The following is a 19,356-nucleotide window of genomic DNA, read 5'->3' on the forward strand; positions in this document are numbered from 1 at the left end:
GGCGTCATATGTAAACAGCAATTGCACCATGCATGTGAGGTATCACCGCGAAGGCCAGATCGAGTGCAGTAATTTTTCCAGTAGACCTCCTCTGTAAATCTAAAGTGGTAACCTGTAAAGGCTTTTGAAGGCTTTTAAACATGTATTTATTTTGTTGCCACTGCACGTTTGTGCGCAGTTTTAAAGCATGTCATGTTTGGTATCCATGTACTCGGCCTAAGATCATCTTTTTTATTTCATCAAACATTTGGGCAATATAGTGTGTTTTAGTGCATTAAAATTTAAAAAAGTGTGTTTTTTCCCCAAAAAATGCGTTTGAAAAATCGCTGCGCAATTACTGTGTGAAAAAAAAAAATGAAACACCCACCATTTTAATCTGTAGGGCATTTGCTTTAAAAAAATATATAATGTTTGGGGGTTCAAAGTAATTTTTTTGCAAAAAAAAAAAACTTTTTCATGTAAACAATAAGTGTCAGAAAGGGCTTTGTCTTCAAGTGGTTAGAAGAGTGGGTGATGTGTGACATAAGCTTCTAAATGTTGTGCATAAAATGCCAGGACAGTTCAAAACCCCCCCAAATGACCCCATTTTGGAAAGTAGACACCCCAAGCTATTTGCTGAGAGGCATGTCGAGTCCATGGAATATTTTATATTGCGACACAAGTTGCGGGAAAGAGACAAATTTTTTTTTTTTTTTTTTTTTTTTGCACAAAGTTGTCACTAAATGATATATTGCTCAAACATGCCATGGGAATATGTGAAATTACACCCCAAAATACATTCTGCTGCTTCTCCTGAGTACGGGGATACCACATGTGTGAGACTTTTTGGGAGCCTAGCCGCGTACGGGACCCCGAAAACCAAGCACCGCCTTCAGGCTTTCTAAGGGCGTGAATTTTTGATTTCACTCTTCACTGCTTATCACAGTTTCGGAGGCCATGGAATGCCCAGGTGGCACAAAACCCCCCCAAATGACCCCATTTTGGAAAGTAGACACCCCAAGCTATTTGCTGAGAGGTATAGTGAGTATTTTGCAGACCTCACTTTTTGTCACAAAGTTTTGAAAATTGAAAAAAGAAAAAAAAAAATGTTTTTTCTTGTCTTTCTTCATTTTCAAAAACAAATGAGAGCTGCAAAATACTCACCATGCCTCTCAGCAAATAGCTTGGGGTGTCTACTTTCCAAAATGGGGTCATTTGGGGGGGTTTTATGCCACCTGGGCATTCCATGGCCTCCGAAACTGTGATAGGCAGTAAAGAGTGAAATCAAAAATTTTCACCCTTAGAAATCCTGAAGGCGGTGATTGGTTTTCGGGGCCCTGTACGCGGCTAGGCTCCCAAAAAGTCCCACACATGTGGTATCCCCATACTCAGGAGAAGCAGCTAAATGTATTTTGGGGTGCAATTCCACATATGCCCATGGCCTGTGTGAGCAATATATCATTTAGTGACAACTTTATGAAAAAAAAAAAAAAAAAAAAAAAAAAGTGTCACTTTCCCGCAACTTGTGTCAAAATATAAAATATTCCATGGACTCAATATGCCTCTCAGCAAATAGCTTGGGGTGTCTACTTTCCAAAATGGGGTCATTTTGGGGGGTTTTGTGCCACCTGGGCATTCCATGGCCTCCGAAACTGTGATAGGCAGTGAAGAGTGAAAGCAAAAATTTACACCCTTAGAAATCCTGAAGGCGGTGATTGGTTTTCGGGGCCCCGTACGCGGCTAGGCTCCCAAAAAGTCCCACACATGTGGTATCTCCATACTCAGGAGAAGCAGCTGAATGTATTTTGGGGTGCAATTCCACATAGGCCCATGGCCTGTGTGAGCAATATATCATTTAGTGACAACTTTTTGTAAATATTTTTTTTTTTTTTTTTTTTTTGTCATTTTTCAATCACTTGGGACAAAAAAAATAAATATTCAATGGGTTCAACATGCCTCTCAGCAATTTCCTTGGGGTGTCTACTTTCCAAAATGGGGTCATTTGTGGGGGTTTTGTACTGCCCTGCCATTTTAGCACCTCAAGAAATGACATAGGCAGTCATAAACTAAAAGCTGTGTAAATTCCAGAAAATGTACCCTAGTTTGTAGACGCTATAACTTTTGCGCAAACCAATAAATATACGCTTATTGACATTTTTTTTACCAAAGACATGTGGCCGAATACATTTTGGCCTAAATGTATGACTAAAATTTAGTTTATTGGATTTTTTTTATAACAAAAAGTAGAAAATATCATTTTTTTTCAAAATTTTCGGTCTTTTTCCGTTTATAGCGCAAAAAATAAAAACCGCAGAGGTGATCAAATACCATCAAAAGAAAGCTCTATTTGTGGGAAGAAAAGGACGCAAATTTCGTTTGGGTACAGCATTGCATGACCGCGCAATTAGCAGTTAAAGCGACGCAGTGCCAAATTGGAAAAAGACCTCTGGTCCTTAGGCAGCATAATGGTCCGGGGCTCAAGTGGTTAAAAAAAGTCTACTCAAGTACCGTGGGGCAAAAAAGTATTTAGTCAGCCACCAATTGTGCAAGTTCTCCCACTTAAAAAGATGAGAGAGGCCTGTAAATGTCATCATAGGTATACCTCAACTATGAGAGACAAAATGTGGAAACAAATCCAGACAATCACATTGTCTGATTTTTGAAAGAATTTATTTGCAAATTATGGTGGAAAATAAGTATTTGGTCAATATCATAAGTTCATCTCAATACTTTGTTATATATCCTTTGTTGGCAATAACGTTTTCTGTAAGTCTTCACAAGGTTGTCACACACTGTTGCTGGTATGTTGGCCCATTCCTCCATGCAGATCTCCTCTAGAGCAGTGATGTTTTGGGGCTTGTCGCTGGGCAACACGGACTTTCAACTCCCTCCAAAGGTTTTCTATGGGGTTGAGATCTGGAGACTGGCTAGGCCACTCCAGGACCTTGAAATGCTTCTTACGAAGTGTGTTTGGGATCATTGTCATGCTGAAAGACCCAGCCACGTTTCATCTTCAATGCTCTTGCTGATGGGAGGAGGTTTGCACTCAAAATATCACGATACATGGCTCCATTCATTCTTTCATGTACACGGATCAGTCGTTCTGTTCCCTTTGCAGAGAAACAGCCCCAAAGCATGATGTTGCCACCCCCATGCTTCACAGTAGGTATGGTGTTCTTTGGTTGTAACTCAGCATTTTCTCTCCTCCAAACACGATGAGTTGTGTTTCTACCAAACAGTTCTACTTTGGTTTCATCTAACCATATGACATATGACATTCTCCCAATCCTCTACTGGATCATCCAAATGCTCTCTAGTAAACCTCAGATGGGCCCAGACATGTACTGGCTTAAGCAGGGGGACACGTCTGGCACTACAGGATCTGAGTCCCTGGCAGCATAGTGCCTTATTGATGGTAGCCTTTGTTACATTGGTCCCAGCTCTCTGCAGGGCATTCACTAGGTCCCCCCGTGTGGTTCTGGGATTTTTGCTCACCGTTCTTGTGATCATTTTTAACCCACGGTGTGAGATCTTGCATGGAGCCCCAGATCGAGGGAGATTATCAGTGGTCTTGTATGTCTTCCACTTATTAATTATTGCTTCCACAGTTGATTTCTTCACACCAAGCTGCTTGCCTATTGCAGATTCAGTCTCCTCAGCCTGGTGCAGGTCTACAATTTTGTTTCTGGTGTCCTTCAACAGCTCTTTGGTCTTCACCATAGTGGAGTTTGGAGTGTGACTGTTTGAGGTTGTGGACAGGTGTCTTTTATACTGATAACAAGTTCAAACAGGTGCCATTAATACAGGTAATGAGTGGATGACAAAAAGTACCTTCCATTGCTCTCAGTCTCCTCCAGATCTCTGACTGTTAGAAGGTGGCTACATTCATTCTCTATGATCTGACTGTATGTACAGTAAGTATGCAGCCACCTCTCTTGCTTGCTACCAAGATGGACTAGGGTCTATGGACACTGGGATTTGCAGTGTACACAGAAGAGTGTATATGACCACAACTAACATGCACCACTTGTTCCAAGCAGAAGTGAGGGGGAAAAGGAGAGGTTCAAGAATTATTGGAGGAAGTCACAAGGAGACAGAAAGGCACAATAAGAAATGATTTAATTAAAAATATATTGCAGGGTCAATAGGTAGTGGATGTTTATGAATTATTTTTGATGGATAGGGTTATTAAGAGCAGTGAAAACCCCATGCTGCTATGGTGTGTATTTCCTTGTATCTGCCTGTACTATGATTACCCTGTATGGGATAATTTCAATGCTAACACTATTAAGTATGTGTGGCACTATTTCAACATATACAATAGAGTGCTCAAAGTGCTTAAATCAATAATAATCTCACTAAGTTAAACGATAAAAAATAAATTCATATAAGTGAATCACTTTGAAAAGTGCAATAAATCTCATTAAAGTGCTACGTGCTAAAAAATGAGTATTTATACATCCAATCACAAAATAAAGTTATTGTGCTTAGAAAGTGCTTCAGTGCTTCAACAGTTCATTAATTCATGATTTGCAGTGCTGCGTTCTGTAACCAAGTACTTATACATGCATTCAGAAATAAAGTTCATGTGTTGTAAAAAGTTCTCAGTGATTCAACAATTCATAATGCTGTGCTTCAAGGTGCAACCACTCCGTGCTCCCCTCCTTGTCCTCACCTGTTTTAACCTTCTCCTTTAGCTATTTATATATATATATATATATATATATATATATATATATATATATATATATATATATATATCCTTGTGTAAATAGGCAACCTCCTTTACCAGCAGTACTCTGTCATCATTCTATCATTTGCATGCATAGAGAGGGAAATAGAAGCCATACAACATCCCACAGTGTGACTCCATTAAATAAGAAACATTAATATCATACAGTATACTGCTCCCATTATAAAAAGGTCTACATCACACAAGCTACATCCGCATATAATCTATACAAACGATTTGCATTCCACAGTCCAGACAGACAGAAATAACTCCAGCAAGCCCCGCCCAATGTGTTTTGTCACTGTGACATCATCAGAAGCAGTGCCATAATCTTTATTTTGTGATTGGAGGTATAAGTACTAATTTTTTTAGCACATAGCACTTTCATGAGATTTATTGTACTTTTCAATATGATTTACCGGTACTTATATTCATTTATAAGGTTATTGTTTAGTGTCAATTTAATGAAGTTGCTAATCAAATCTAACATACACTCTCAGTTACACCAGAGGAGAGATTTTTTTTTTTTATCACATGAGCAGATTGAGCCCCCCCCCACCCTCTTAAAAGTTTCATCCAAGGCATCTATTTGGCAATTAAGTTATTTTTTATTTGGATTTATATAACACTATTTTTTACATAGCACATCAGAGTCAAACAACAGAAGCCAATATAGCTCACAGTGTAAAAGAAGTTACAATCTCAATGTTATGCGGTAAATCTTTTCATGAGCATTGTAGAAATTGCTTGTTAGCATATCAGCATAAAAAAAAACATGGCAAAAAACTTCCAGCCCGTTAAAATGTTATGGCAAGTTGGCAGCAGATAACACATTACTTACCAGCTTCTGAAAACCTCCTTCATTTTTAGTCTTTTTTCTGTGCATGGAGCCAACTTTATGTTGACTACACTCCATGCAAAACCAAGAGTCCATTTACACTTGTGCACTGTAGTAAAAGGTGTGAGTTTCTGTAATGCACAACTCTATATAAGCAGCATTGTGGTGCCAATCAATGTTAATGGCACTCCATCACGCTGTACAGTAGAGGCCAACACACAGCAGTGCACCACAATGCACATACCATAAACATACCACAAGGGTTGTGCACTTTTTTATGTCTATTGCTGTGTGTTGGCAGCCCATTCATAATGAGTTGACTATGACCAGGTCTGGCCGAAATGCATAAGTCTAAGAACTTTTAACTTTGTGCAACATGTTCTGCCTAAAGAAAAAAAGAAAAAAAGAATCATTAATGGACATCGTTGTAAGTGCTGACTTGGGAGTTTTAGAATGAATGAACTGCCTTAGCACACCACAACTGGAAGCAGTCTGGATGTAGCCTAAATAAATGACCATGCCAGGTTAAATGAAAAAAGAATCCTAAGACTTTAGACCAGTTAGCTTTTTTCATATAAATGTAAAATAGAACCATAAATTATTGTCTCAAAACATATATTATGCATTAAACATAGTGCTGTGAAGTCACCAAACATAATTAGTAAATAAATGTCTATTTAAGTAACAACATACAATGTGGTACTTTTTTTTTCTTGGATACAAAATACATTTGAATGAAATGAGGCCAGGCTGCTAATGTCATCAGTCAGGATTAAACCCTATATATAATATGTGTACACTGTGAGAAGAGACATTACTAAAGACTGATTTTTAAAGTCCAGTTTTACGTCAATATCCAGAATATTTCCTTTTCTGGTCATATTTTCTTTATGCTCACTGAAAAAACATTTTAAACAATTCAGCTCTTGCACCTGTATGTACCTTGTGGACCAGAGAATTGTTAACATTTTTGTTGTGTCTATAGGACTCAGAGGGAGGACTCTCACTATGATGTCCGTAGGACTCAGTTAGAGATCTCTCTCTGTTGTGATAATAGGACTCAGGGAGAGGATTCTCACTGTGGTGTCTGTAGGACTCACAAAAATTATTCTCTGTGTCTTGTTTATATAAAGGATCAGATAAAGGAATCTCATTGTGCTGTTTTTTGGACTTTGCACTCTGTCTGTGGTGTCTGAAGGATTTGGGTGGAGGATTTTCAATGTTGTTCCTATAGCGCTAAGGTGGCAGACTCTCACTGAGCTGTCTATGGGTCTCTTGCTGAAGAATCTCACTCTGGTGTCCATAGGATTCAGAAGAGTGACTCTGTATCTATTGATCTAAGGTATTTTTAATGTTGCCCTTTTAGTCACCTCCCAGAAAAAATTATATTTAAAATTTTTTTTTTTTTTTTTTAATTGGTACATGTCTGCTATGGCAGTGCCTGGCTACTCATGCCTCTTTAAACAAAAGCTTGTAAACTGGACTTGGAAAAGGATAGAAAACAAATTATACAATTTGCCTCCCATAGACTTAACTTAGGGTTGTGTACTGTTTTTTGGGTTTGTATATTTGCTTCAGGGTTCGGCGAATGTCCAGTAAACCAAACTTTGCTTATGCCTTTTAGTCATCCTGACATACTGTATCAGAAAGTGCACTGCACTAGACTTCAAGTCAAAAGATACACTTTCAGGTTACTGCTTAGGCACAATTAACACTTTTCGATGTTCCTTATATCTTAGTATATCTTAGTAAATCTTTCATTTTTGTGTGAGGTCCACTTTAAAATATTTTATAATGAAAACAATCTTTTAAAAAATACTGTATAATATGACTGAGTATTAAGACTACGTAAACAATAACCTGTTGTTTCTTTTGGATGCCTACTCTTATGTGTCCTTCTGCAGATCACTCAAGACCAATGGATAATGGAGAGCCACTCACTAATGTGTTGAAAAGTAGTTTTGCTGTTGTTGGAGGTAAAAAAAGATACATTTTATTTTATTTATCCTATGGTTAGGTAATGATATGCCTACATCAGACTGTAAAAAAAGTATAATCCTAAATGTTTAACAACAGGTCCCACCTAGCATGACTTTAATCCCTGGCTATTGGAAACCATTTAAAACATTTAGATTGCATTTTATCTAAGTAACAGAATACAAAACAGGTATAGAGGCACTCACGGGTCTTGCAGAGGAGATAGATTAAAACAGCAGCATTTTTATTGTTAGACGTTTCAGTGAAGTTCAGGCCATTTTTCTCAAGATGGTAGCAGAATAAATATACAGTTACCTTTAAAGCAACTATTTTTGTTTGAATCATCAGCAATACATTGAATGGCTAATGAAATTCTGTTAAACTCACTGAATCAAACATAAAAATAAATAAAATAAATAAGAAAAAAAATGTTTTAAAGCGTCCACATCCCCGCGAGCTCGTGCAGCAAAGAAAACGTATACGGAAGTCATGCCCGCATATGTAAACGGTGTTCAAATCACACATGTGAGGTATCACCGCGATAGTCAGAGCGAGAGCAATAATTCTACCACTAGACCTCCTCTGTAACTCTAACCTGGTAACCATAAAAAAATTTTAAGTGTTGCCTATGGAGATTTTTGGGTACCGCAGTTTGTCGCCATTCCACGAGTGCGTTCAATTATAAAGCGTGATGTGCTTGTGACTATTTACTCAGCGTAACATCATCTTTCACATTAAACAAAAAAATTGAGCTAACTTTACTGTTTTGTTTTTTTTAAATTCATGAAAGTGTCCCTTTTCCCAAAAAGTTGCATTTAAAACACTGTTGCACAAATACTGTGTGACATAAAATATTACAACAATCGCCATTTTATTCTCTAGATTCTCTGCTAAAATATATATATATATATAATGTTTGGGGTTCTAAGTAATTTTAACTTGTAAACACCAAATGTCAGAAATAGGTTTAGGCATGAAAGGGATAAACAACAACATATAATAAAATAAATAAGTTTAAGCATGCTAATAAAAAAATAAATAAAAAATGATTCAGTGTGTAGTAATAATAGATGTTGTGATGCACATGGGGAACTTTACCAGAATCTTTCCTATATGGTCCTGTGCATGAGAAGATCCCCAACAACCATCGGGGCTACAACACCTTGGGTATACAGACATTTTGAGCAACTCCAAACAATGTTCAGAAAGCTGCAAATGCACCTGCATCTTAGTGCTGTGTGGTTGGAAAGAAATAGAATAAGCTTAAATGTGGACCTTCAAATACCCAAACTCACACTGTGGAAATAAAACGGAAAATTGTTTCATACTTACTGTAATTTTCTTTTCCTGGTACCTATCCATGTCAGCATACCTGTGATAAGCTCCACCCCCGGAGTCCTCCTCTCAGGATAGTTAATACATTATAAAAGTGACCACCCAACCCCCACTATCATTCTTCTATTATATCGAATACCATGGGAGGGCATGTATGCTGCCATGGATAGGCACCAGGAAAGGAAAATTACTGTAAGTATGAAACAATTTTCCATTTTCCTGGTGCCTCCATGGCAGCATACCTGTGGTACAATAAATAGCTAACACCAGAGTGGGTAATGCTTAGAAAGAAAATTTTATTAAGGAAATTCAAGAGCTGACTCAATCGCCCTTCGGCCAAACTCCACTGAAGTGAGTGCTCCTGGATCAATTCTGTAATGGCGCATGAACGTATTTGGGGATGACCATGTTGCTGCTTTGCAAATGGTTTCTAGAGAGACATTTACCCTTGCCGCCCATGATGAAGAGACTGCCCTCATTGAGTGGGCTCTCACCGCCGGAGGATCCATCCCTCTGGCCCTATACACTTTTTGGATCAGCTTACAAATCCAGGAAGCGATAGTTCTTGATGTGGCTTCCTTCCCTTTATTCCTGTCCCAAGGTACTATGAATAGTTTGAAAATGATAAAAAAGTGATTTCGCGCTTAAAATCTATCACCTCAAAATATAATGCATACAATAACATAAATAAAAAAATAAAAATTCTTATAAGTGCAATATCAAAAAAGTGCTCAATAGTGCAATACGTAATTAATCAAAGTGCTTATGTGCATCAAAGATAATATGAAACATGAATGAAAAGTTCATCGAAAATAGATAAAAGATTGATAAAAAACTATATTGTGCAACAATATGCAAAGTTTCTCTTGTGCTATTTCTCTGGGATCATTTGGTGAAAATGGAAAAAATATATATTATAATCTTCAGATTGGTGATCCGGTAGTAGCGGGCTCTCTAGACTCTCACCTTAGGGAAGATGAATTTGGGCATCAAAAAACCATTTCTTTGTTCCTTTGTGGTGGCGCTGCGATGAAACTCCTCTAGTGCTGTATCGACACTTCTGCCTGTCAGCACCTATTAGAAATAGGAATAAAGAGGGGTTGCCCACCTGGGCTCCACCAGTCCGGTGGTTAAAACAGGAAGGGGAGAGAAAAAGGATGCCTCCAATGGTGTAGTATATTTGTAAAAAAATTGTAGTTTATTAAAAAATCAAGTGGTCTCTTACATTTCATCAGATAAAAAACAGCATATACAATAAAGAGTTGAGGAGCGGCGTCTACGGCGCCTTCTTACTGGTTTCCGGTTTCGTCTGTGCTCGGCCACGCCCTACGCGTTACGTCACCGCTCGTGACTTCAACTGGGGCTGGGCGCCCCAGTTGAAGTCACGAGCGGTGACGTAACGCGTAGGGCGTGGCCGAGCACAGACGAAACCGGAAACCAGTAAGAAGGCGCCGTAGACGCCGCTCCTCAACTCTTTATTGTATATGCTGTTTTTTATCTGATGAAATGTAAGAGACCACTTGATTTTTTAATAAACTACAATTTTTTTACAAATATACTACACCATTGGAGGCATCCTTTTTCTCTCCCCTTCCTGTTTTAACCACCGGACTGGTGGAGCCCAGGTGGGCAACCCCTCTTTATTCCTATTTCTAATAGGTGCTGACAGGCAGAAGTGTCGATACAGCACTAGAGGAGTTTCATCGCAGCGCCACCACAAAGGAACAAAGAAATGGTTTTTTGATGCCCAAATTCATCTTCCCTAAGGTGAGAGTCTAGAGAGCCCGCTACTACCGGATCACCAATCTGAAGATTATAATATATATTTTTTCCATTTTCACCAAATGATCCCAGAGAAATAGCACAAGAGAAACTTTGCATATTGTTGCACAATATAGTTTTTTATCAATTTTTTATCTATTTTCGATGAACTTTTCATTCATGTTTCATATTATCTTTGATGCACATAAGCACTTTGATTAATTACGTATTGCACTATTGAGCACTTTTTTGATATTGCACTTATAAGAATTTTTATTTTTTATTTATGTTATTGTATGCATTATATTTTGAGGTGATAGATTTTAAGCGCGAAATCACTTTTTTATCATTTTCATGCTAAGTGTAAGTGAACACTTTAGATTTTGCCGCAGTCCACAGAGACATCATCACCACTCATTTGCACTTTATTTTCAGTTTATCACAGAAGCATTTACATAACTTTACAACTCAATTTAGCGCGAGGGATCACAGTATATAACTATGAATAGTTTGTTTGAAGCTCTAAAGGGTCTTGTGACTTGCAGGTAGCATCTTAGCACCTTGGAAATGTCCAATTCTTGTAGCAAACCCGAGAGTGGATCTGTAAAGGTAGGCAGTGCCCAGACTTTTGAGAGAGTGGACCGACAAGAGACTTTTGGGACAAACCCCTGAACTGTCTGTAATTCCACCCTATCTGGAAAGAAAGATATGTGCTCATCTTCTGCCCCCAAAGCTTGTAATTCTGAAGCCCTTTTCCCTGAAGTCACTGCAATAAGAAAAACTGTCTTGAACGTCAGGTTCCATAAGGACGCGGATTCTATTGGGACGAAAGGCTGAGCCATCAGACAATCTAGTACAAAAGGCAGAACCTGAGCAGGAAAGGAACGTTTTACTGGAGGACAAACTCTTTTGACTGATGAGTGCGTCTTCTGCCCATCTTTTATAGGTAGCTGCCAAAATTGCTGCCACCTGAACTGTAAGTGAACTGAGACTGAGACCAAGGTCTAAGCTGGTTTGTAAAAAATCCAATAGCAGTGCAATGGATGGCATTGTAGGATCCGAACACTTGTCTGCTACAAACAACTTGAATTTATTCCAGATTTTTGAGTAAACATAATTTGTGGAGGGTTTTCTGGCCTTCAAAAGAGTAGAAATCACATTTGCAGAATACCCTAAGGACTGGAATTTCCCCTTTTCAACATCCAAACATGTAGGTTCAGCTTGTGAGGAGCTGGATGCACAAATCTTCCTTGGGAAAGGAGCTGTGGAAATACCGGAATCTTGAACGGAGGACACATACTGAGGCTCATTACCAAGGGGAACCATGGCCTCCTCGGCCAGTAAGGAAGAATAGCCACCACTCTGACTGGTTCCCTCGTCAATCTGAGTAGAAACTTTGAAATCAAGGGTCTGGGGGGGAACGCATAAGCTGTCTTGCAATGCTATGGGCTCTACTAGATTCCGAGCGGGGATGAGGCAGGCGGGAGAGAAATCTTGGCAATTTGGCATTCGTTGGAGAGGCAAAAAGGTTGATTTCTGGAGGACTCTGCAGACTCCTGATCCAATTGAACACCGAAGGGTGAAGAGACCATTTGTTGTTGTTTCGAAAATAATGAGACAGATGATCTGCCTCTTGATTCAGATGGCCCGGAAGGTAAACCGCCTTCAGATCCAATAGATTTCTCTCCGCCCACAACATAATGGGCTCCAATTCTCCTAGTAAAGTGATGCCGTGAGTTCCCCCTTGATGTTGTATATACGACACTGCTGCTCTGTTGTCCAGACGTACTAGGACTTGCTTCTGGTACAAATGTTCTTCCAGACTCACTAGGGCTAGATAGACCGCCCATAGTTCCAAGACATTGGAGACTACCCCCTTCGTGGGGAAGTCCCACCTCCCTTGTACCACAAGGTGATCGCAGTGAGCTCCCCACCCCATCGAGCTTGCATCAGTGGTAAGAATGGTCCAGGAGGGACATTGAAGAAGATAAGGCTTTGAGATTAGGTCTTCTTTCAACCACCAGAGGAGACCCCTCCACATGGAAGCCGAGATCGTAATTCATTGAGACAGTGATTTCCTCCTCCATTGTGTCAGGAAGCCCATCTGAAAAGTCCTCAAATGCCAATGAGACCAGGGTAGCATCGGGATACAGGATGACATGGTCGCGATTAGACTTAAACAATTTGAAGCTGACAGGTGAGAGAATGTTCTTACATGGCACATCTTCTGGACAATAGCCGTTACCTTCTGGGGGGAGGCACACAGCTGGGTTGGGATCAGTAAACTCTTCTCTGCATTCACCAACCACCCAAACTCTTTCAGGGTGGACAGGAGAATCTCCCTGTGTTCCAGCAGTTGATCTGGACTGGGGGGCTAGTAGTAGGATGTCGTCCAGGAAGTGAAACACTCGCAGTCCTTTTTCCCTGAGGGGTTCCAGGACTGCAATTAACACCTTCGAGAATATCCTTGGGGATGTGCATAGCCTGAAAGGAAGGCACTGGAACTGGAGGTGTGTTGGACCTACTGCCACTCTTAAAAATTTTTGGAAGGCAGGGAGAATGGGGACATGGAAATACTCGTCTTGTAAGTCTACCGAGATCATCCAGTCTCCCGGTTGGACCATCTGGATGATCGTTTGTTAGAATTCCATCTTGAAAGTGTCCAGATGTATAAAATGATTTAATCTTTTCAAATCCACTACTGGTCTCCGTTCTCCACTCTTTTTAGGGATAAGAAAGAGACGAGAATAGATTCCTGTGAATCTCTCAGAAGGAGGTACAGGGATTACTGCTTACTGCACTAGCAGAGGGTGAAGGTATTTCTGCAGAGCCGCTGCTTTATGAGGAGATGTTGGTTCCTTTGTTAAAATGAATGAGTCTTGTGGGGGATGATCTAGAAATGTCCAGAAATGACCAAACCTGACTGTAGATACCACCCGAGGGTCTTTGCACCGACTGGACCAGACTTCTGCAAACCTCTTCAACCTGGCCCCTACTAGTGGGAGCTGGCATGGCCTCATGTCATGGAGAGAGCGCCACACTCTTCTATCCTGGGGAAGTAATCCCGATTTTCCCCCAGTCACTCTAGAGATTGCCTTCTCTAGTCTCTCCCCAAAGAGAGCCTTCCCGTCAAAGGGGATTTTGCACCAGTTTTGTTTCAATGCTGCGTCGGCTGCCCACGGCTTCAGCCACAGTGTTCACTTGGCCATGACTGTGCGCTCTGGCTGAATACCTCACCGAATCAATTGCTGCTTCCCCTACGAAGTCCACCGATAATTTGAGCTCCTCCAATGCTTTAATGATGTCATCATTTGGTACATCCTCCCGAAAGGCTATCTCAATATTCTCGGTCCAGACCCTGATGGCGTTAGAGACTGAAGCTAATGCTACAGCTGGCCTGCAGGCCCCTCCGGCCAACTGGTAGGCCTTCTTTAAGTCTGCATCCATGCACCTATCCAAAGAGTCTTTAAAGAAGGCTGAGTCCTCCATTTGCAGGGTGATATTTTTCGCTAGGCATACCATTGCAGCATCGACTACCGGAGGAGTGTCCAAGAGGGCCGAGTCAGACTCTGTCAACGGGTATAACTTTTGAAGCCGGTTCAAGGAGAAGCATTTGTCTGTCTTCTTCCATTCTCCCTCTATCAGATCTTTCAACTCTTCCATAAAGGGAAAGAAGGTAAGTTTTCTCTTTAGAAACGGGAAAAACGACTTTGCCTTTTTAGGTGGTTCCTCCGTCTCTTCCCAGCCGATAGCCTGCTTAACCACAGAGACAAATGGCTGTACTGAAGTTAAAGCCTGAGGGATCCGAATCATCCATAGAATCCTCTGAATCACCTCTGTCCCCTGCTGACAGAGGAGGTGGGCCTAGTGTGGCCACTGCCAGTTCGGCAGATGATGGGACAGGAGGAGTTGACCCTGAAGTCTGAACTTGGCCACTAGGTGTGTCCTGTAGTGAGGGAGACGAGTGTATTAACTCAGCTAAAGAGTCCTTGACTACTTTCTTTATTTAATCCGTCACTTGGTGCACTTTTCTTGATCCGCATAACCCTGCAAACAGTCTTTGCAGATCAACTTATCAGGCATAGGGGTTGCTCCACATGCCCGGCAGTTCTTGGTACTTTCCCTCCTGGGAGGGCTGGATGACCGATGTCTCTTAGAAGTTGACCTCCCATTCGAATGGTGGTGAGAACTAGTCGATTGGCTGTGACCAGAATCTGGGCGGGAGTGTCCACTGTGATGGCCAGAAGTCTGATTAGACATGCCTTGGCATATAGGGCTGAAATGGGAGTAACAGCGTAAAGTCACTCTTTTGTTCAAAAAATATTTATTTCTTTTTTTATTAAGGTACGTGCCCTTACCTAGGAAAATGAGGGTCTTGGTCTAACGGCGGCTGACTCATAATTGTAGGGGCAGGCAGGGGCAGAAAAGCAGCTCGATAGAATACTAAAGGCAAAAGAAAAGAAAGCCAGATAAAAGGAAAAATAAGTTATTTCCCCCTGCTTAGAATAGCTATGCTAAAAAAAATATAATATTTAATTAATTAATTAATTTAATTTTTTTTTTTTAAAAGGACCCTGAAAGCCCGACAATAAAACTAAAACATTTAAACCAAGATGAACAGTTCAAATAAGTAACAGCTATTAAACAAACAAAAAAAATATATAGATTACTTTTTTTTTGCATAGGAAGTACTCACTTTGAGCAGACTGCAGAGCCACAGGAGCACTCCTAAGGCAGGACCTGCCACAGACAGAGCCTGCCACCAAATAAGCCTTGCATACTTAAATAGGAAAGGGGGAGGCGAATTTGCCTATCCCCCTTCCCTGGCTCCACCTCCTGAAATGAGAGAGGGAGAATTCACAAGCTTGCCCACAAGCAAGATGGCGCCGGCGGCCTCATTCACCCACGCATGCGCGAAACGGCCGCGCCTACCGCTCGGCCAATCGCACACAGACCGAGAATAGAATACTGCCCCTATCACGGCGCTTCCACAGGGGAGCTGAGAACAGAGGCAGAGAAGAAATAAGCAAAGACAAACAAACAACAGAGCAAACAGAAATAAAATTAATATGAAACAAAGGCTCAGAAAGAGAGCCCCTACCTGCCCCACAGAAAATCAGCTTAGCCTGAATGCAGAGTTGTTGCCCCTAATTAAGAAGCTGCTGCTGCCCCAAAAGACCCTCAGAAGGGGCTCCCTTCTTATTAGCGCTTGTTAGCAGCCCAAGACAGGGGACTGCATCTGGGAGAGGCCTGAACCCAGACGGAAGCTGCACAAGGCAGAGGAAAGACACGTACTGACACTATCCATCAGGTATGAGGAAAAAAGGACAATGCTAGGGAGGGTTGGGTTGTCACTTTTATAATATATTAACTATCCTGAGGGGAGGACTCCGGGGTCGGAGCTTATCACAGGTATGCTGCCATGGAGGCACCAGGAAAAATGTTTGCTGGATGAAGCTTTGACATTTAAAACCATAGTTAAAATGTAACTGCATTTTAACTATATTTTATGGATCCATTCTTATCCCTGCAGCTTATGAAAGAATGTCAATGTTATTTGTAAACTCTATCAGGCTGGGTTCACTGTGCGATGTTAGACATTGCATGTGATTCACAAGTGCAGATCACATGCGATGTCTGTGCGATGCGAATTCAGCCATACAGATTGTATGGCTGAATTTGCATCGCATTCACACCAAAATGGTGCAGGACCCTTTCTTTGTTCCACACTGGAATCGATTGGGTGTTCGCACCTATGCAATCCGATTCCTGCACCATTTGACAGTTCACACTGTGATATGCAAACTGATCTGGGGGTGTTAATAACTTTCTATTGACACCCAGAGAGGTTTGCATATGGCAGTGTGAACTGCCTGCGAGTCCTATGCGATGCGGGAACTGGATTGCGCTGGTTCCCGCAGTGCGCTAGTGTGAACTGGCACTCAAAGATAAATCCTGTTTCCAGCTGCATGGCTTGGCTCTATTAACATCCATGTTTTTTGCTCCTTATCATCATAAGATGGTGCTATTTATAAATTGAAGGCTCTCTCTATATTGAGCTGAATGGGCAACCTTTTTCGCATCCTCCGGCAGAATGTATTCAGATCCAGAAGTCTTTACGCAGTCTTGCTAGAGGCAAGACTTCTTAGTAAAAGCAACCTGTCAAGTTGCCATTGTATGAAAGTGTTCAATTTCAATTTATGAATAGAACCATAGTGGTTGTAAACCATTGCATATACACAGTTAAGTGACTAGTCTCAGGTGATACACAGAGATGAAACAAATCCTCCTACATATGTTGTGCCTGTTTATCTGCAGTCATCTGTCCTGTACATCCATTTAAAGTCCAGAATTTACACAGGATCTCTCAGCTGTCAAAAGCAAGGGGTGGGAAGCTGAATTTACACTCTGCAGAGCTCAATGAAAGCTAATTTGAGGGAAGGGGCACGCCCCCACTTCCTCCCACACACGGCACACAGGAACAAAGCTGAGCTTATCAATCACAAGTGGTGTGCTTGAGCTCCCTCCCCATCATCTTTTTACCCCTTGGTGTCAGAAGTGACTCATGTTGATAAATGAGGAATGAGGCAACCGACAGAAATGACTCTTGGTGCTCTGGACTGAGGCAAGAACACGCTATAGTGGGATATGCTTTCTCCATATTTCATGTCAGAGGTTTACAACCACTTTAAATAAGAAACTTTTCAGTTTTAACCTTTAATGATCAGCGGTCATTGATGGGTGGGAGCCCAGACCAAATATAGCAATGTCAGAATGCATCAGTTAATTTGGCAATAAACCCGTGATTAAATTGCCTGCCTAAATCACTTTAGATTTTTAAGGACATACTGTATAAGGTTTTTTAATTCAAACATTTAAAAATACCTGATCAGGTTAATTATTATAGTGTAACAAACAGACAAACATTTAATTAAACAAAACAAAACGAAAAAAATAAAATACTTTTTTTTTATTTCCTATAAAAGACTGTACTGTCTTAAATTTGCATTGAAAAATATATGCACATTTAGCTGCAATCTGCAAGGTTTATTCATGTCATAGCTGACATAGTGATCACATGATCAGAAACATGTTGATTGGTTCCTGATTGTTAGTAGATGCTGGGAGCTGTCAGTGAATAAATGTATATGTAGGCTGCTCTCACTAACTTCTTTTTGAAGAATCTAGCTGTGCTGTGGTCAGGGGTGCATCCAGCACTGTCACTGAGATTATATAAATATGTAACAACTGAAGTTTAATCTGCATACTTTTTCAGTCAGTGGCTCAGACATACTTAGGCTTCTTGCACACTGCAGCTTGAAAACACTCAGTACAGCTTTTTTTTTTTTTTACTGAGCTAAAATACAGCCCATTAATTGTAATGTGTCGATATACACAGGTGCGTAAACAAGCACCGTGCATTCTTCGTGTAATATTAAAATTTGTTTGATGATTTGAATCATTTAAGTGTGAGAAATATTCAAAAAACAAAAACAAAAAAAAAACGGTAAGGGGGCAAATACCTTTTCACAGCACTGTATCTATCTATCTATCTATCTATCTATCTATCTATCTATCTATCTATCTATCTATCTATCTATCTATCTATCTATCTATAGATATCTATATATATATATAGATACATAGATACATACACAGACACATGTATATATCCTAACTTTTCAACTTCCATTTTCAAAATTCATGTCTGTTTTTCCATTTCTGCAGGTGTCATAACTGTTGCTGTATTCATTCTGCTATGCATTTCTGGCATAGCAATAAGAATATATCTCCAGAAGAATACATATAGAAAGAATGAAGCCAAAGAATCAGAAAATGATGACAATGTAGAGGCAGCAGCAGCATTGAAAGCTGAAATCAGTATGCAAAATGCAATCAATGAAAGTCAAAAAGAATACTTTTTCTAATTCGCTCTCATTGTGTGGCCAAACAATGGGACAGACAGACTTTCTTGCTAAGCAAGGGGCACTAGATGAACAACAATATCAAACCATTGTACATGCATTGCAAGCAAATGATGGACTGGATCTGTTTTAAAATGTATATGATCAGCCTCGGTGATGTTTAAAGAGCCCTCTAAATCCACTTCCTTTGGGTGGCATTGAAAGCATTCTCGGTGATGGCAATCACTGTATTGTGCACTCTTTAGTTGTCGATAGTTCCAGTTTGTTCTGATGTGACTTTTCAAATCTGCAGATTTCCATACTGAGTTATGAATTTCAGACTATCCTGATGATGAAACTCTTATAATGTCTGTGTGGTTGAAATCTTTTGTTTATGGTACAATCTGAACTGTAATATTTGCTTCAAAAAGGGAAAAGTAATTTATTGTTTTATATTGTGATCTTGTTTTCTGGTTCATCACCAGAAATGCCTCTAAATGATTTATTCCACATTAAAGTTTCTTCAAATCAAATAGAATCTTTGTGTAAGAATTAACCACAATAGTGTGCAAAGTGGAGTTGCTATACCTCAATGATAAACTGCAAATCCTTAGGTTGGCTGTTCAACTTTATTTAATTCTGAAGAAATCAAGACAGCATATTAAAATTAGAATGATTCATAGAGGTAGCTAGAGGAAAAAAAAAACATAAAATTAATGTCTTCAGTAAAAAGATCTACATTTTATTTGTAATGCATATACTAATTTAGCATCACTTTCAAAAATAAAAAACAGCCCAAGCTACAGCTAAAATTAAAGCTGTTTACTTGC

At 40.1% G+C, this 19,356-nt stretch overlaps 1 protein-coding gene across 3 annotated transcripts in view; it reads left to right on the forward strand.

Annotated features, from left to right (window-relative positions):
• Nucleotides 1-19,064, forward strand: part of CNTNAP4 (contactin associated protein family member 4) — a 634,720-nt gene extending 615,656 nt beyond the window's left edge. For all 3 annotated transcript variants that reach the window (XM_073632963.1, XM_073632962.1, XM_073632964.1), the window contains 2 exons: nucleotides 7,454-7,525; nucleotides 18,351-19,064. In XM_073632963.1, the coding sequence (XP_073489064.1) occupies nucleotides 7,454-7,525; nucleotides 18,351-18,550 (272 nt within the window). In that variant the 3' untranslated portion in view covers nucleotides 18,551-19,064. The remainder of the gene's footprint in view (nucleotides 1-7,453; nucleotides 7,526-18,350) is intronic.
• Nucleotides 19,065-19,356: the final 292 nt, after the last annotated feature.

The sequence above is a fragment of the Aquarana catesbeiana genome, linkage group LG01 (genome assembly GCF_042186555.1).
Source record: "Aquarana catesbeiana isolate 2022-GZ linkage group LG01, ASM4218655v1, whole genome shotgun sequence".
In the NCBI taxonomy this organism is placed as follows: Eukaryota; Metazoa; Chordata; class Amphibia; order Anura; family Ranidae; genus Aquarana; species Aquarana catesbeiana.